Below are 17618 nucleotides of genomic sequence, written 5' to 3' on the forward strand. Positions count from 1 at the left end.
GACCCCTTGCTCAAGCCAGCAACCTTGGGCTTCAAGCAAGCAACCTTCGGGCTCAAGCCAGTGACCATGGGCTCATATCTATTATTCCACACTTAAGCCAGTGACCCCACACTCAAGCTGGTGAGCCTGCACTCAAACTAGATGAGCCCGTGCTCAAGCCAGCGACCGCAGGGTTTCGAACCTGGGTCCTCTGCATCCCAGTCTGACGCTCTATCCACTGCATCACCGCCTGGTCAGGCTCCCTCATCTTTCTGAGACTCAGTGTGCTTGTCTGTAAAATAAGGTCTAATGACATCTCTTTGGCCACCCCCTAGTGTTGTTGTGAAGAGGAAATGAACCAGTGTACATAAGAAGCATTTGTTAGCTGTATGGTCCTGGACAGGAAAAGGGTTTGATGTTGCGATAAATTTGGCCTGGGGTGGGGCCTTCCCACAGCCTCAAATCACACCTGAGTAGCCAGTGGCTGTGTGTGGAAGCCACCTCCTTTTGAATCTTCCAGCTGCCAAGCGGAGAAGAGAATCCTGGTATCTCTTTTATCTTTAGCCTACCCCTGTGAGAGGGCTGCCGGGAGACTCCAGGGAACAACCTCCCTCTCACTGTCCTGGAGACACCTGTGCCCTGCCCGCCCCCCGGGGCCCAGGAATGGGACCCTCTCACTGCTCCCCTCACTTTTCTGTCCGTAGGCATTACTGCTTACAGACCACGTCCAAGCCACGCCTCCCCTCCACAACACCGGAAGCTGCATCCAGAGACATCTTCTGGGACCTTCCCAGAGACTCACTAACCTTGGCAGTCTCTCCATCCTAAATTCTCCATTTGTGTGGAGAAGGGGACACTGAGGCCCAGAGAGGTCAGAGGCCCTGCTCAGCATCACACAGCACATCCAAGTGTTAGCCAGTGCCTTTCCTCTCCCTTCTCTCCCAAAGCTCCCCTCATCTTCCTTTTTGTTTCCCAGCACTAACAGCTCCTCTGAAAGCCCTGAGGCCCAGACAGTCTGGGGTGAGGGTCTCCTTCCCCCTCTGAAAGATGTTCTCATCCCCACTCCTCCTCATTGCAGTAGACTCAGAAGGCCCTTCCCCTGAAACAGTTGTCTACCCCTCACGCCACAGAACAATGCTTCCTATGCCACCCTGGATCTGTAAAACCATCCCCTACAAAGGGGCGCTCCCCCTCTTGCCTTTAGCCATCCCCTGAGGCTCTAAGAAACCTCCCCAAGCTCCCCATCAAAATAAAGGTCTGTCCCCCTGGCCTCCCCCAGCCCCTGCCGCAGCACTTCCCTCTGCCTGTGTCTGTGTCAGAGGTGTGTGTGCACGGGCGCGTGTGTGCGATTGTGCGTGCCCACCACTCCATGAAGGCATGGACCATGTCGTGCTTTCCTTTGTGACCCCAGTGCCTGGCACTGAGCAGGTGATACAAACCGTGTTTCTTGTATTTATTTAAACCTAAGGCTGGGTGGTTTGGGGGTCACACACCTAGACTCCAGCGTGCCAACTGTGATGAGGGCTCCAAGACCAGCAGAGGAGGAAACGGAAAGAACTGGGACCCCTCCTCAGCCTCTGCCCCCCCCAGCAGCCACCTGCCACCTCTCGGTCTTCCCACCCTTGGCCTGGCCCCGCTTGGCTGAGAAGATGAGGAGGAGGGGAACCAAGACACATAAGGGGGCTGTCTTGGTGACTTGTCTCTGGCATGAGTTCGTTTAATGCCCAGTTTCATGGGAAATTCTCTCTTCCTCGCCTCCATCCCAATTCTGGGTGTTTGGGGCTGACTTCAACTAGAAAAAGAACAAGGGGACCCAGGAGGCTGGCACAGAGGGGACTCGGCCTTCCTATAGGAGACCAGAGAACCAGCCAGAGACCCAGGTCTTTCTAAAGTGCTCAGTTTAGTCATCCCCAGTGAGCTGAACTTGCCAGAACCAAAGTAAGGCAGCAAAAGACCCTTTAGGCAGGAGGCTGGCAGCAACGGAGCTTGTGGAACTTTCTCTGGGTGCCTTTGGAAGTAGAGCCAACTTGGTGGGTGGCTGCCTGGAGGCGGGGACATGGCAGAGCTGGCCTGTCCAGCACCATTGGGCTCAGGTTACCTCATCCGGACAGTGGGCCTTGGGAGAGTGGGGACCATGGACAGGGATCAGCTGCTGGAGAGGGAGAGTCCCCTGAGAGGGGGGCCCCCGAGTGTGAGACGCGACCCGGACTGCCCTTCTGGCTGGCTGCTGACTCAGGTCCTGCTGGCAGGTCTCAGTGTGCTGAGGCCAGTCCCAGCTGTCCCTCCCTCCCCACGGCTGTCCCAGGGTGCCTGGCAGGGCCGAGCTGCCTCCTTCCCTCTCCATCAAGAGACTGACGACAACCCTTTAAGCCATGAGCAGGTCAGAGCCTCCCGGGGGCCCCACAGGGTATCTTCCTGACAGGTATCTTCCCGAGGCAGCGAGCTGGGCCAGGCGCCCACACCTGAGATCTCCTCTGATCCTTAGGAATGGCCTGCCACTTGGAGCCCGGGCATCAGTGTTTCAGATGAGGAAACTGAGGCCCAGGACCTCACAGCCAGCAAGTAGCTGAGTCTCAGTCGCTCAAACCCAGGCCTCAGGATGCTGGTTGCCAAGCCCACACTGGGGCCACGGTCCAGTGGAGGATGGGCCTCGCACTGACCTACTCCGGGACCAGTGTGTGAGCAGCTGCAGGGGCCACACAGGCCCCGGCAGTCCTCGCTCAAGTCGGGGCTGATCCCTTGGGACTGGGCGCCTTGTTTCTGAGACTGGGGGGAAAGTAAGCAAGCTCTCAGCCCCCAGGGAAGGTGTCTGAGGCCGAAACTCCTTCCGTCACCCTCAGCCTGTGCGGCTCAGCAGGGTCTGCCTTGGGCTTCTGGGAGCATTCTTCAGCACTCAACCAGGCCCTGAGTGCAGGAAGGCGGAATGGTCATCACCACCTTGGGTTAGTCCCTTATTAGGCTTTAGACACCAGGCTCAAGTCCTGCAGAATGTCCTCTCCTGCCCCCGAAATCCATGAGGCCCATGTCATTTGCTTTCCTATTGACAGATGAGGAGACTGGTGTGAGAGCAGTTGAAACCTTGTCTAAGGTGACGGGCAGTGCTGGGATTGGAGTCCAGGTCTGCCAGCTCCAAAGTCCATGCTCTAAACACTGGGGTCTGGAATTCATGTACAGCCCCGCCACTGCTGCGGAAATGAGGCCTGCCATGAGGATCCCTGCAGGTGCCCTGGGGACAGCTCCTTTCTTCTCCCACCATTGGCCCCAGGTCTTTTCTCCACCCCTCCATCCCCGCCCACCCTGGAGTCACCAGGAGTAACCTGGATGGCAGGGTGAAGTCACCCCTCTGCCCTGCTGTGCTGAGGACTGGCGTTTGCTCAGGTCGCACCTGCCGCAGTTCCAGTGTTTCCACAAGGTTGGCAGGGAGTCAGGCTCCGGGCCAGCCTCTGCCCAGGAGCTGGGGGAAGGGCGGAGCACCAAATCTAGGCGGAGATTACTTCTAAGCTGCCCCACACTGGGCCAGGCAAGGCTGCAGGACCTGCAGGCCTGGCTGAGCCTCTGAACCTCCAGGTGTGGGGCCAGGACCAGCCACACAGATGCTCTGTGGAGGAGCCTGCCTGTTGGGTCTGCAGTCTGAAGGAGGATGGCCCTCCACAGAGGAGGCCACCCTGTGAGCCCCTGGCAGGAGAGGGAGGCAGGTCGAGTGGGGGCAACTCATGCCCTTTTTACAGAGGGTGGAGGTTCCGACAAACCAGGAAGCATGGGTGACCACCAGAAGAGCGAATCCCAACTCCCAGTGGGGGCAGGGCTTTACTAGACGCCCCGTTGTCATGATGAGACAAACGGGCTGAAGCCCGTCTTCCCCTTCTTCTTGACCTGCTTACTTTGCGGCCTCAGGATGGGCTGAGAATGACATGCGCCCTCCCTCCTGCCTCCCGCCTCCCCTCAGTGTGGACTGTGTTTGGCCGTGACATTAAGAGCCTGTGCAGAGAAGGCACCTGACCTTGGGGAGGAATGTGGAAAATGTCTGCAGCTTGGAGCAGCCAGCCCCCACCTAGAGCCCAGGAATGTGGGCTCCTGGCCTGGCAGCCACCCCCTTCCCATTCCCCTGAGGGAGATGTGTGTGTGGTTAGAATAGAAGGGGGGCGCAGGGCCCAGGAATGACACTGTTGGAAGGCCAGTCAAGTCACCTGGTGGAACTCCGCCACGGTTATAAAAGGTGAACATGACTCTCCAGGTTGCCCTCATGGTACCAGCACAGCACCCTTTCTGATCTGTTAGAGCCTGGAGTCCCTTCAAGCCCAAGGTCATAGAGAGAGCTAAACTTTCGACTTCTCAGACCTACTGAACCACAGAATGTTACAGCCCTTTGAAATGAGCAGTTACCGCATCCATCCTATGTTACAGATGTAGAAACTGAGGTCTAGGAGGGGATGGGAGTTGGTCATAGGTACACTAATTACGGACCAGGATCCTGGGATAAGTGCTTTCCCTGCCTCCTCCTGCTTACATAATGCTGGAGGCCAGCATCTCCTTCTCCCATTAGGGAGACTCAGGTGGCCCCCCAGGCTCCCACAGGGTTCTTGCTGGTAATTCATACCTTCTGTGGGTGCCCTTAACTGCCAGGAGTGGGAGATGCAGCCACAGAGGGCCTGGCCTCTATGCTCAAGGCCACGTGCCCGCTCCTGGCTATCTGTGCTCTGGCTGGACAGCATTGATAAGGCCAAACTAAGTCCAAAAGAGGCCCCTTGGAGACTGAACTCCAAGAAAGAATTAAGGACTCTGCTGCCCTCTCGTGGCTACCTCTGGGTATGACTGCTGTCACCCAGACCTCTAGCGGCTTATCTTCTTTCTCCAAGCTACAGAAGTCTTCCTTCCTTCCTCTGGAAAGCACTCCAGGGGCGCAGGATGAGGTGGGTGTCATCTCACCTCCCTCTCACCTAGGCCAAAGCTTTGGCTGAGCAAAGCAGCTGAGAAGGGTAGATGATCCCTTGTTCAATGTCGGATGCTAGAGGAAGACAGCAGGCCAACAAGTAAGGCCCAGTTTGTGTTGCCCAGAATGCTTGAGTTTGGGAAGAGACTCATGGTTTCCATGGAGACAGCTTAATCAATCAACACTGGACAGGACTGTTGAAAATTTAGAGGATATTTATTTCTTGGGAAGGTCCACAACAACTGGCAGCCACTCCCCTCCCCCGTTCTACGGGATTTCTCTCTCCTTTTCTGAGAAAGCCCCTTGCTTTTTGGAAGTGCTCACGGGGAGGCTGAGATGTGAAGAGAGCCCATACACAACACTCTAGAGCATTAAAAAAATAAAGCAACAACCTCCTCCACACAAATACACACATACAAAATAAATAGACATAAAGAGAAGCTTCACCCCTCCCGTCCTGGCTCAAAGGCTGCTTGGGAGGGGGGCTGGATTGCTCTGCCCACTCCTCTTGGCCAGGATTACCCAGAGCTACATGGTGTGGAAATGCCTGACAGCCAAGAATAAGCCACAGCTTCAGAGAGGATGGGGTGGACCTGTCCCTGGAGCTCAGTAGGGGTAAGGTACAAAGGAACAAATAAATAAATAAATAGGACCCAACATGATCCCAGAGGCCTAAGGGTTGAGGCTGAGGTTGAGGCTGAGGCTCAGGGCCCCCGGGCCTGTTTCCCTGAAAAGAGCAGATCCAGAGACAGGCAGAAAGAGTAACAGGGAACACAGAGTCCAAAGCCACGCCCACCTAGCCTCCAGAGCCTGCACCCTCCAGCTTCCAAAAGGGAAGGCTGCTTTGAGGCCCAGAGCCCAGCCTCAAAGCAGCCTTGGAGGAAAGAGGGTTGAGCTGAGCCTTCTCTATGGCCCAGTAGGTGCCCAAGTCTCTAGGCTGGCAGAGACTCCTGACCACCTCCACAGGAGGGAGCTGTGGCTATTGCCAGGGCGGGCTCTTCCCTGGGAAAGCTGAGCATGGCCCACTCCTGTTCCTATTCTCATTGGCCTTCCTGACTGGCAGCATCCAAGTCAGCTGGGAGAAGTCCTTGTGCAACTAAATGATCAAAACAGCCCATCCTGGTGTCCTCCTCTGCTCCATTTGGCCACAGATCCCCACCGCCTCCAGCCAGGGCTGCTCTTGAGGATCCCTTCAGGACAACAGGGAGAAGGCATCAGACGGAAGCAAGAACAGAGAAGGGGCTGGAGCTGCTGGAATGGACAGTTTGGACAGGAGGCCAAACCGGACACATGAAGAAGTCCAAGGGAGTGGGGATGGGGAGGCCCAAGGTCCCTCCTGGAGAGGCATGGCCAGCTGGAGGCCAGAGGAGCACAGGGTAAGGACCAGCCGGCCACTCAGCTGGGCAGCAGCACGTGCTCCAAGAGGTAGGTGAGGGAGTCCCAGTGCTTCCAGAGGAGGAAGAGCATGAGGACCAGGAGGGCGGTGCTGGTGATGCGCAGGCGCGTCTTCATGAGGGGCGTGATGAAGTTGGCGATGGTGGACACAAACACCAGAAGCACAGCCATGAGCGCCAGGATCACGTTGATGAACTTGCCCAGCAGCGCCCTAGCATTGGCATTCTCCACGCCCTCCAGCTGCACCACCTGCTGCTGCTGCTGCTGTAGCTCCAGCTTGGTGACGCGGGTCAGGCAGGACTCCACGGCCTCCTGCAGGGGCAGAGGGGTGGGCACGTGGGAGGGTGACAAAGCACAGGCCTCCACAGGCCAGGCAGGTACAGGCTAGAAGCTGTAGCTGGGGGCAGAGCCCTTTACTTAGGACGATTTGGGGAGGTTGGTAGAAAAACGGAGTCTTGATTAATGTGGGAAGGAGAGGAGCTGGCCCAATCCCAGCTTCCTCTTGAGGCACTGGAAATTCCAATTATTCATTGGCAAGGCTGCCATCAAAGAGCTGGGGCCTCCGCGACCCTCACCAGTCAGCCTGCCTTTGCACAGTGCACACCCTGCGTCGGGCCTGCGTTGCTCTTCTCTCCCCCGCACCCCACCGCACCCCAGCCTACCCCATGGTGTGACGATCCACCCAGCTGACGGAACAGACTGTGCCCACCATCCCCTGCTCGGTAATCCTCACCCGCTGGCTGCTGCCAGCTCTAGCAGCACATCTGGGGCCGCCCCGTGGTGGGTTCCTGGGTGTACCTGGATGTCCCGAGCCCTCTCATAGGACTGGTAGGCCACCTTCTCCTCCATGCTGGCAAGCTCCTGCTTCAAGTTGGTCATCTCGTTCTGGTGAAGCTCGGTCAGGTCGTTGAGTTGCTCCTCCAGTCGCTCATACCTGGCAGAGGGAGAACGTGACACTGGTCATGGCTCCTCTCTCTCCAGGATCAATTCCATTCATTCTTAACAATGACTCAACCCACCCCTATCCCAATTTTAACAGCAACAACAATGAAAGGTACGACTTACACAGCACTTCTTCAGTGCAGGTGCTGTGCTGAGCCCTTCACCTAGATTATCTCACAGGCTCATCACCACAACCCCACAAGGTCGGTATTAGTCACTCCCATTTTACAGATGAGAAGACTGAAGCACAGAGAGGGTAGAGAGGGGAAGGAATCTGCCCTGAGCTAAGGTGCTCTAATAATGGGTACTAGGCATACAGGGACACAGAATCACAATCCCTGCTCTGAAGGCTCAAATATTAAAAGACGACCCTTAGGTGGGGGTGGTCAGTTTTCAGGCATGGTTCTATTGCAGTTTTCTAAACTCTCTTCATATAGATAAACAAGAAAGAGTGCTAGGGTAAAATCCCCAAGAGTCCCAGGGAGCAAGTACCCATGCCACATGAGAGGCACAGGGCAGAAGAGCAGGGCGGGCAGGGACAGAGGGACCAGAGGCTCCGGCTCGAGCCACGCCGCCCGTGCCAGGTATTTACACCCTTTAACTCTGTAGCTTTGGCTCATTTAATCCTCAGAGACACTGCAAGTGGGCATTCACGTTACTCCCACCACCCAAACAAAGGAAACCAGGCAGAGTGCAGTAAGGACCTTGCTCAAGGTGAACAATAAATATTAAAATTGGGATTTGAACCCAGGTAACCTGGCTCCAGTGTCGGTGCTCTTAACCAGAGAGGTCATGTAGCTGGTCCCTGCCTCAGTTTCCCCTTCTTTACACTGACCACATAAGCATCAAGTAGGGAGCCCACAGCTCCTGAGACGGGCAGAGGCTTCCTCCCAGTGGGCCCGCACTCCTATCCCGCAGCGGCTCTGACCAGCCTGCAGGAAGGCCCCTCAGCGCCTCTTCCTGGCCCCGCCCAGCAGTCCGGGACTCCTCTAGATGCTCTCCACCTGCCTTCACAACCCCGTGTCTGGAACCTGGTGCCCGCCACCTCATGCCAGGGGGCGCCGGGCAGCAGCCAGGGTACAGGGCACCCACCTGTAGCGCTCCTCCTGCAGGCACTGGGTCATGTAGGTGTAGTCCCTTTGCAGCTGAGCCTTCAGGTCCTCCATCGAGTCCTCCAGGTGGGACTGTCCCTCCTTGATCTCCCGCAGTTCCTCCAGCAGAGCGTCCAGGTTTCCGGGGGCCCCAAACAGCGTGTTGGACTTGGGGCTCCCCAGCGCCCCCGCGGGCCCAGCCCCAGAGTTGCTGCCGGCCCCGGCCGAGCTGGCGCTGGCGCTGGAGCACTCGTCATCGCTGCCATACTTGGGGCTGGACACAAGGGTGGCGCTGCCACTCAGCGCCCGAGCCGCCTCCTCGGGAGGCCCGTCCTCCAGGGGGTCCTTCAGGTGGGCGATGTTGTCGGCGCTGCCGAACTTGTTGCGGATCAGGCTGGCAAACTCCCGGGGCTTGGATACCACGGCGGTGTGAGTGGCCTGCGAGAGGCCGGAGAGGCTGCCCTTGACGCCCTCCACCACGCCGCCCCCGAAGCCGCTGATGCCGGCCCGCACGTTGGCGCCCACGTCCTTCAGGCCCTGCTGCATGTCCCGCAGCACGTCCTTGGGCTGCCGGGAGGGCCCGTTCTGCTCGATCTCCCGCAGGCGCCGGCGGTAGTGCTCCAGCTTCTTGTGCAGCTGGGCGATGGTCTGCGCGGACTTCTGGTTCTTCTTCTCGAACACCTGCTTGATGCGCGACACCTGCTGCTTGTCTGCGTTGTTGGCCAGCTTCAGGTACTCCGCCACGTTGTCGTCCCGCGCCTCCTGCTCGATCTTGATCTGCTCCGTGATCTTCAGGATTTTCTGGTGCAGGTGGTCGATGGCGGCCTTGGTCCGGTGAGGGTCAGGGGCCCCCTCTGGCACATCCAGGATGATGGGGCCCTCGGTGTCACCATGGCCAGGGCCGCCAGGGAGGCTCAGGGCCACGAGGTCTCCCTTGTCAACCTAGGGAAGAAGTCAAGCAGAGGAAACCTGAGTAAATCATGAAACCATGGGACAGAGCTGGCCGGATTCGCTCGTGAGCCCGACACCTCTGGACTTGGTTTCTCTACCTAGAAAATGGACGTGGGTGAGCAGGAAACTTCAGCAACAGAGTTCAAAACAATAACAATGCCACAGTATTCCCTTACAGCTGCCACTTATTGCCTGTCATCTGCTAGCTAACTGATCCCCACACATCCCTGAAAGGAGTCTAGGCAGATCTGGTCCTCCCTCGGGCCAGCGAGCCCAAGCCCCTTGCTCAGAGATGCACAACTATGAAAAGAAAGGACGCCCAGCTCGGAACTCACAGGGACCCAGCAGGTCTGAGAGTTCATCCGAGTCACAGGGTTGACAACTCAGGGATGGGACAAACTGTCCCTTTGGACCCACCCTCTACATAGCCTCCCGCCTCGAGCAGGCCTCTTCCCCAAACTGACCAGAGCCCTCGCTCTGGCCCCAGTGCCGGCACAGGAAGCCTCCCCGCCCGGCTTGTCCAGTAGTCTGCCAGGTCACTCCACCTCTGCTGACACCCCTCCCGGCCCTTACCTTCCAGCTCTCTGGAGTTGTCAGCAACCTCTTCCGCTTCATGACGGTGGGAGCACCTGACCCTGCCCAGTCTCCCAGAACTGGGAGAGCACACCCCCGGCCACCCTGCTGGCCAGGTCCCTGAGGACTCGAGTCCCAGCACAGGCCAAGTAGCACAGGCAGCAGTCCGAGGACCCTGGGGGGACCAGCTGAGCAGCTGGGAAGGGGGTGAATGTGCAGGAAAGAGATGACAGCCCCCTTTTCTCGCAGGCAGGCAAGCAGGCTTCCTGAGCGCATCAGGGAAAACAGACTGATAAAGGCGGTGGGGGGAGGGGGAGGAAGGGAAGGTCACAGAAGATAGGGAAGATGGGAAACTCAGGTCAGATGAGAGCAGGGAGGCCTGGAGCCCTGTTCTCCCAGGGCCAGTCCCCTTGGCCTGTTGGAGGCTCTCTTTTCACAATCGAGTCCTCAGTGTCTTATCACCATGCAACAGCGGAAGCAGCAGGAAATGGCTCAACCCCATGTATTTTTACACACAGCACACCCCAGTACAGCCGGGTCAGGTCATCGCTCTTTATGTGTATAGGGGAGCAGGGGTGGGGCAAGGTACATGTGGGGGGAGGGGTTAGACACAAAGCAAGTGGCCCAGTCACACGCACCAGAACTGGAAACAGCCCATGCCAATTACAGGCAGAAGTCACCAGACTCCAGGTCCACTGAAGTACAAAGGTAATGAGAAGCACTACTGAAAACAATAGCTCCACCAGCCTCAGGAGCCAGGGGAGGGCGGCTCCTCCAGGGGCTTCCTCTGGGGCCTCTTTAGCTCCTGGTCCCACTGGGAGTGCTGGGGTGACCGCAGTTCCTTCCTCATCCCTCCTAAAGCCTGGCCTTTTCTCTGACACTTGCTTGAGGTCTCCCCTTTTCCCTGGCCTTCCTGCCACACGCTCACACCTTCAGGACCCTGGTCCTCTGACTTTCTGACCTGATATACCCCAGGAGCCTGTTCCACAGTCCCTTACATGATCTGTCCCCAGGTCTAATTGTCACACCAGTAGTCTGACTTAAAACCGATCCTTCAGTTAAACCCCTTCCTCTTCCACTATTCCCTGCAGTGACCACCAACAGCCCACCTCTCAACCGTCCTGCCCCTCGCTGTCTCCACCTGTGACATAGGGACAATCATATCTACTCTCAGGTCTGCTGCGAGGGTCACAGAAGAGCTCTAGCAAGCACTGCGCACAGTGCAGGGCATACAGAAGGCACTCATAAATGTTGTCTGGATCTACGCAGCACAATTCTTTTTTATTGGGGGGGGGGTATTTAAGAGATTATACTAGCCTGACTAGGTGATGGCACAGTGGATAGAGCTTCGGACTGGGATGCAGAGATTATACTAGCAAATGTACTCAGTTTTAACACTGTAATACAGATATTGAACTACACAAAGTTAAGTTCTATATGTATCACATCATAGCTCTACAATTAAGGAAGCTGATCCTTCTAAGACCTCTGTGCTTTCCAAAGAGATCCGACTCTTCCCCCTGCTCCTTCTGGAGGAGAGCACACCCAGAAAATGAGTTTGGGTCTGGCTGCACCACGGCCTGATGCTTGGCACTCAGCCGTGTGCTCATCTTCACAACCCAGCGAGTGTCTGCCCAGTGACCTGGAGGACTGTAGGAGGAACTAGTGATCTGAAAATGCTGTGGATCTGAAAATGCTGTGCGACTGGATAGCTCGGTTGGTTAGAGCATCATCCCGAAGCACAGAGGTTGCTGATTCAATCCCCGGTCAGGCACATACAGGAACAGATAGACACACCTGTCTCTTTCTCCCACTCTCTCTCTAAAAATCAATAAAATAAGCATTTACGGAAATGCTGTGAAAAGTGCTTCAGGACTAGGAAGGAGAAAGATGGCTTGCTCTGGCCGTCTGGAGTCTTTCCCTGACGTGGAGTCCATCTGTCTTCCAAAGCAGAGTTGAAGCTGCTATGAGATTCTCACAAATGAGACGAGAACAGACACTCTGGAAAACTGGCTGGGGTCTGACGGTGGGCGGCAGAGGCCCGGGGGTCCTGCAGCAGGACACTAGCCCCTCAGGACCCCTCCATCAAGGTCGGCCATGCTGGTCCTGCAGGTCACCTCCAGTCTCAGACCAGCCCCTCCACTCTGGAGGAGGAAGGGGGAGCTCTGCACCCTCCCCTCCCAGGCCCAACCCCACAGCAGAGGTGTCCTTTCAGGCCTGCAGGGAGATGAGGCGGCTCGGGGAGAGCCCACGAGGTGGCTGCACACAGGCAGAGGTACGAGCAGGGGTGATGCTTTAACCAAGAAAGGAAAGTGAAAGAAAGCACAGGAAGAAAGAGAAAGCTGTTAGGAAAAACGGAGCAAGCAGAGTATGGGAAAAGAGAAAGATGGGGGAGGGGAGACAATGAGACAGGACATGGTGGCCATGCTGGGAATGGAAAGGGCACTAAACTTGCTGTCAGACACTGATTCAGAATCCTGGCTGTCGCTTACCAGCTGTGTGCTCTTGGATATGTCATTAACTTTTCTGGGACTCAGTTTGCTCATCTAGAAAAGGGGTGTAATTCTTCTTCCCTCAAAGGGCTATCAGGAGGATGAAACAAGACACTGAGTGAAGGCAACATGACAGCACAATCTCAGAACATACAGAAGGTGCTCACACACAGGAAGAAAAAAGTAAGCGACAGTTCACACCCACTAAGATGGCTGTGAAAATAACCATTGTTGGCATGGATGTGGAGAAATTAGAACCCTTGCACCTTGCTGGTGGGAATGTAAAACGGTAGAGCCACTGTGGAAAACAGTTTGGTGGTTCCTCAAGAAATTAAATAGGATTACCAAATGACCCAGCAATTCCATGCCTAGGTATATACCCAAAGAACTGAAAATGGCTATTCAAATAAATACTTGTACACATATGTTCATAGAGGCACTATCACAATAGCCAGAGGGTGGACACAACTCATATGCCCATTAATTAGTAAATGAGTAAACAAAACTGGTCTATCCACACACTGGAATATTATTTGGCCATAATGAAGGAATACAGATTGATACATGCAACAACACTGCAAACCTCCAGAACATTACACTAAGTGAAAGAAGCCAGATACAAAAGGTCCCACACTGAATGATTCCATTTATACGAAACATTCCGAATAGTTAAATCCAGAGAGACAGAAGGCAGGTTAGTGGTTGCCAGGGTGGGGAGGGGAAATGGGGAGTGACTGCTTAATGGGTACAGGTTTCCCGTGGGGGTGATGACGACCTTCTGGAACTAGAGGTGATGGCTGCACACCCTCGGTGCGGAAGGTCCTCTAACCTGCTGGCCTGGGCTGCAGGTTCAAGCAATGTCCTATAGTGAAGGGGGTCGGTAGGAGGGTGCTTGGGTCCTTCATCTTTCAGTCACATTTTCAGCAGAGCAGAAGTTCTGTCTAACTCACTCCCAACCCCCTCCTGGGTCTGGGTGACTAAAAAGAAGAGCAATATTGATCACTCAACTCTGGTCACTCGCAGGTGACACTCCCAGGGCCCCTAGCCCAGAGCACAGAAGTGGGTGGTCTACAGAGGCACCACTGCTCTGCGCTCAAAACTGTCACAGCCTCACAAGGCCCAGGCCACCCAGCCTTCGGCCCCTTCCTAGCCGCCAGCACCACACCCGGAGTTGTGGCCCCAGCACTGTGGTCCCCTCACTCTACTCTCCTGCCTGACACGGGCTGGACACTCCACAGGTAACTGATCCCAGCATTAACCGCCGCGTACAGGCTGGGCCAGTTCTCAGAAGAGGAGTTCGTGGAGGGAGGGCCATGCCTCTTCCATGAGCCTGTCCACGTCAGGCAATTTGGGAGGCCACGTCATGTTTCCCGGGCAGCGCGTCCACCAGCCAGGGCTGAGGTCAAAGACTCTGTTCTACACACTGAGAGACTGAGCTCCCAAAAGTGCTGATGAATGTTCTAGAAGAGCCAGAACTGGGACACTGTCTTAAGTGTCCAGGGCCCAACTTTTCCTTCTCATCTCCCTTCCCCAGTCTGCAGCCCAGACACCTAGAAGCACCCCTCCACATGGCCTCACAGGGCCTGGACTCTCCTCCCTGCCCCCTTCCAGCAACTCTAAGCAAAACCAGATTAGGCACGTGGCTAGATTATAGGAGCTCCCCTGCCCTGGCTCCCGGGCCTCCGACCTCCTCCCGGACCTCAGCTCCTATCCTTGTGTTAACCTGGCCCAGACACCGGACAGCGCTCTTCCTCTGCACGCTTGCCCATAGTCTGGGTCCCCAAGGCAGTGTGCACGCAGTAGACACCATCAGACAGAAACACCCAGGCTCACGTGAAGCTCGGTGTGGCGGGCAAAGGGTCCTAACTACAGGGTGTGCTCCACACCTGAGTGCCCCGGTTCCCAGAGACTACAGGGGGCTCCTAGACTGACTCCCCTCCCCCAGGGACAGGCAGCACCTTCACAGACTTACAAAGTGCCCCTGTTAGGGTTCTCAGAGCCTGTGGACACAGAGATGGGGCCTGCCTAGCCATCTGCTCAGGGGTTGGAAAGCCAACACTCACATAGGTCACTCTTACACATGAAGAAATAAAAGAGCTCTGGGCTCCTATGCTTCCTTTTAGGAGAGGAGGGCAGCCCTGTCATTAAGAAAGAAGTGGCCCTCATGTCCCCTCCCCACGTAGGAAACAAGGGGTTCAGGTCTTAGGCCTGCCTGGTCTGTGGGTCTGGCCGAGCAGGTCGAGCTCCATGCAGGAGACCACCCTGAGCAGGGCCTGGGCTTCTAGTGGCTAGAGGCCCAGCAGGTGACTGTGACAGAGGCTGTCAGTCCCAGGTGATTCAGCACGATGATTCCATCTGCTGCCTGGCCCTGTGACTCTGATTTGAGGACCCTTCTCAGGATGGGGAACACTTCGATTCCCTTTCTCTAAGAGTCCCCAGAGGGAGAGGGAGAGGGAGGTAAGCCAAGCTAGGTGGACAGAAAGCCCACGGCCACTTACAATCCTTCAGCACAGAGGCAGGTGGGCGGGAGGGACCTAACACCACTCAGACCCACCTGGCACTCCGGCCAGAGGAGGCAGGGAAAAGTATCCCAGCTCGCAGTCCTGGAGTTAGGGGCTGCCTCCTTCTACCAAATCAGCAGGCACAGCTGCTGGCTGCTGGCTCTTTCTCTTCCTGGTGCAGACATGTGGGCATCACAGCTTCCCGAAGCACTCCCGGGTGGGAAAGGAAGTGGGGGAGGGGGAGGGGAGAGCACCAGCCCACCCAGTGGTCCCAGGGGTATCTAGGAGCCTAAGCGGCTTTTCTCCAGAGGGCTGGGGGGCAGATGCTTAGATAATGGGATACACATGAGGCAGTATGCATGTACACTTGGGTCTGTTCACCAGGGTCAGGTGGGGTAAGACACGTCTGCAGCGAGGTCCCAGCCCCCACCAGGTGGCCAAGGTCCCTGGCTCTCCTGTGGTGTGCCAGGCCCTCAGTGGTTGACAAGCGATCTCATGCTGCTAGGAGGCCCGTGAGGGGCACAGTGCGTGCAGAGGTGGAAGCACACTCACTCATTCTTTGACGCAGCACCTATGATGTCAAGGCAGCCAGCACTGGCTGCTATGATCAGCCTCCTCCAGCGGCCAGTGAGCGCTTCCTCCCACCCTGACCCTCCGGGCTCTTCTTCCTGGGGAGCAATACTCCTCACACCCAGCCCTCAGCCTCCAGGACTTCCGGTTAGGTCCACCCCTGGGTTCTGGTCAAAACCACACCCTCCCCTCAGTCGCCTCATTCCTTGCCCTGCTGAGAACAATGCCCTTTTGTCCACACAAATGTCCTGCAGTCCCCTCTGTCTCCTCACACCCACAGACCCCTAGTCAGGCCCCTGGAGCTGCCCTCCCACCCGGGGGCCTCCTCTGAATTCTCAAAGGCTCCAAGCTCCCAACACTTTGCTCCTCTGGACTTCCCATTGTCCACCTGGGGCCAGTGCTCATTGGACCTTCACACTCCCCTCTCCCTGTGACTGCTCCGTGGACAGAAACAACCAGAACAGGAACACCCCTCCTACTTAACTTCACCTCAGCTCCTCAGCTCCAGGTGGAGCGACACATGGCTACTGGTTTCTGGAAGCCTGTGCCCAGGTTCACTGGCCTCCTGCGCGAGGCCCCTTGCCCAACCCCAGAGGCCTTCCCAGCAATGGTCTAAGCCTGGAGGCTGGGTATTGGCCCCTCCTTCCTTCTCCCATCCACAAAGAGTTCTCTGTAATGGAGCTGAGAGGGGCCACACCCTGAACAGGGCCAGCACAGCCCGTCTGACAAACTGCAGAATGGCTTTCTCCCACCACCCTGACCCCACCCCTGAGCTTCTCTCCTTCCACCCACCAAGGGCCTCACCTGCGTGGGCACCGTTTCCCGAGGCTGTGCTGGTGACAGGGAGCCATGGGCTCTGAGGCCCCAGCTTTCCGCCGGCTGGGGCGAGCCCCCGGGGTCACAGTCCCGGAGCAGCACTGGGCTTGCCAAGGGAAGCCACGATCTGCGAGCAGGGGTGCCTGCGCTCCCAGGCTCTACAGCCGCCATCTCCAGTCTGAGCCCCAGCCCAGGGATTAGGGGTGGATTGCTCTGGGAGATTTCCCCCTCCCCTGGGGCTTCCGTGCTGTTCCTTCCCATCTGGGAGGAGACAAAAGGGTTCACCAAACGGGTAGACCAATCTCTGATGGGGTGCTGCCCAACCCACCCTGCCTGTCCCCAAGGCCAGCTGTTGCCACTGTGTGCATGATGGCACCCGAGTGTGACAGGAAGCCACTCTAGTACACGTGCATCTGCATCATTCACTCGCCCACGTGGGTCCCCTCCCCTTATGCATGACTAAAAACACCTGCCACCATCACAGACCCTCTCACAAACAGGCCCAGGCCCAGGGACTCCCTTCTTCAGCCTCCTAATGAAAGTGGGTCTCCTAGCCAGGCTTCCAGGATCAAGAGCTCTCCAAAGCCAAACGGAGCCTGAAGGGGGTTCCTTGCTGGGTCCTTCCACAGCCAGCTCAGCGAGCCCTCTGCTTCTCTCCCTGCTGCCTGACTACTGGCTGAAGGCATCCTCACTTTCAGAGCACCCTCCCTCCTCTAATAACCGGACTGCAGCCAGCCTCACCGGGGAATTCCTCTCCTAGAAATCCACTCTCTGCTCTGGACACCACGGCAGCTGCTTCTCCCTAGCTCCCACTTCCCGTTCCCTGCCCTACTCCCTTACCTCTTCCCAGCACCACTGCCCAGGCAAAAAACACCCAAGATAAAACTTAACAGTAAACTCACAGCAGCCTCTTCCTCCTTGACCTTCATCTTGACAGTCCCAGCAGGAAATCCTGGGAGTGACCAGCAGAGGGGGCCAGAGGTTCACAGTTGAGGAGAGCAAGCTACGAGGAAGGTGATGAAGAGGCCACAGAGTTCAGGGGTCTGCTGAGTCTCTCTAAAGACAGCTTCCCTTGGTAGAGTCACCAGTCAAAGAAGACATGCATTCTGCACCCGCTTGAGCCTGGTGAGGGACTCAGAGCTTAAATACTGAGGGTCAACATGGATCACGGTGATGGGGCAGCCTCAAGTTGAAGAAGGTTCAAGGAGATAAGAAGGGCCCAGTGCTATCTCTGCGGCGCAGGGCCAGGTCCAGCAGCCAAAACGCCAGGGGCAGGAGTCCCCACACCCTGGGCTTGTGGAAACCTTACAAATATTTATGGTGGCCAATGACTTGGGGTTTGTGAGGACAGGAGCCTAGTAAAAGCAAAACACAAGTT

General features: G+C 56.6%; 1 protein-coding gene across 5 annotated transcripts in view; it reads right to left on the reverse strand.

Moving 5' to 3' along the window:
- Positions 1-5106: 5106 nt before the first annotated feature.
- Positions 5107-17618, reverse strand: part of TMCC2 (transmembrane and coiled-coil domain family 2) — a 37673-nt gene continuing 25161 nt past the window's right edge. For 2 of the 5 annotated variants that reach the window (XM_066261568.1, XM_066261569.1), the window contains exons 3-5: positions 8339-9279; positions 7103-7238; positions 5107-6616 (exon numbers count right to left, since the gene is read on the reverse strand). In XM_066261568.1, the coding sequence (XP_066117665.1) occupies positions 6305-6616; positions 7103-7238; positions 8339-9279 (1389 nt within the window). In that variant the 3' untranslated portion in view covers positions 5107-6304. Of the gene's footprint in view, positions 6617-7102; positions 7239-8338; positions 9280-9861; positions 10264-16228; positions 16417-17142; positions 17350-17618 lie in introns of those variants that run through there. The other 3 variants (XM_066261572.1, XM_066261571.1, XM_066261570.1) reach the window with 3 other exon arrangements.

The sequence above is a fragment of the Saccopteryx bilineata genome, chromosome 2 (assembly GCF_036850765.1).
Source record: "Saccopteryx bilineata isolate mSacBil1 chromosome 2, mSacBil1_pri_phased_curated, whole genome shotgun sequence".
Taxonomy (NCBI): domain Eukaryota; kingdom Metazoa; phylum Chordata; class Mammalia; order Chiroptera; family Emballonuridae; genus Saccopteryx; species Saccopteryx bilineata.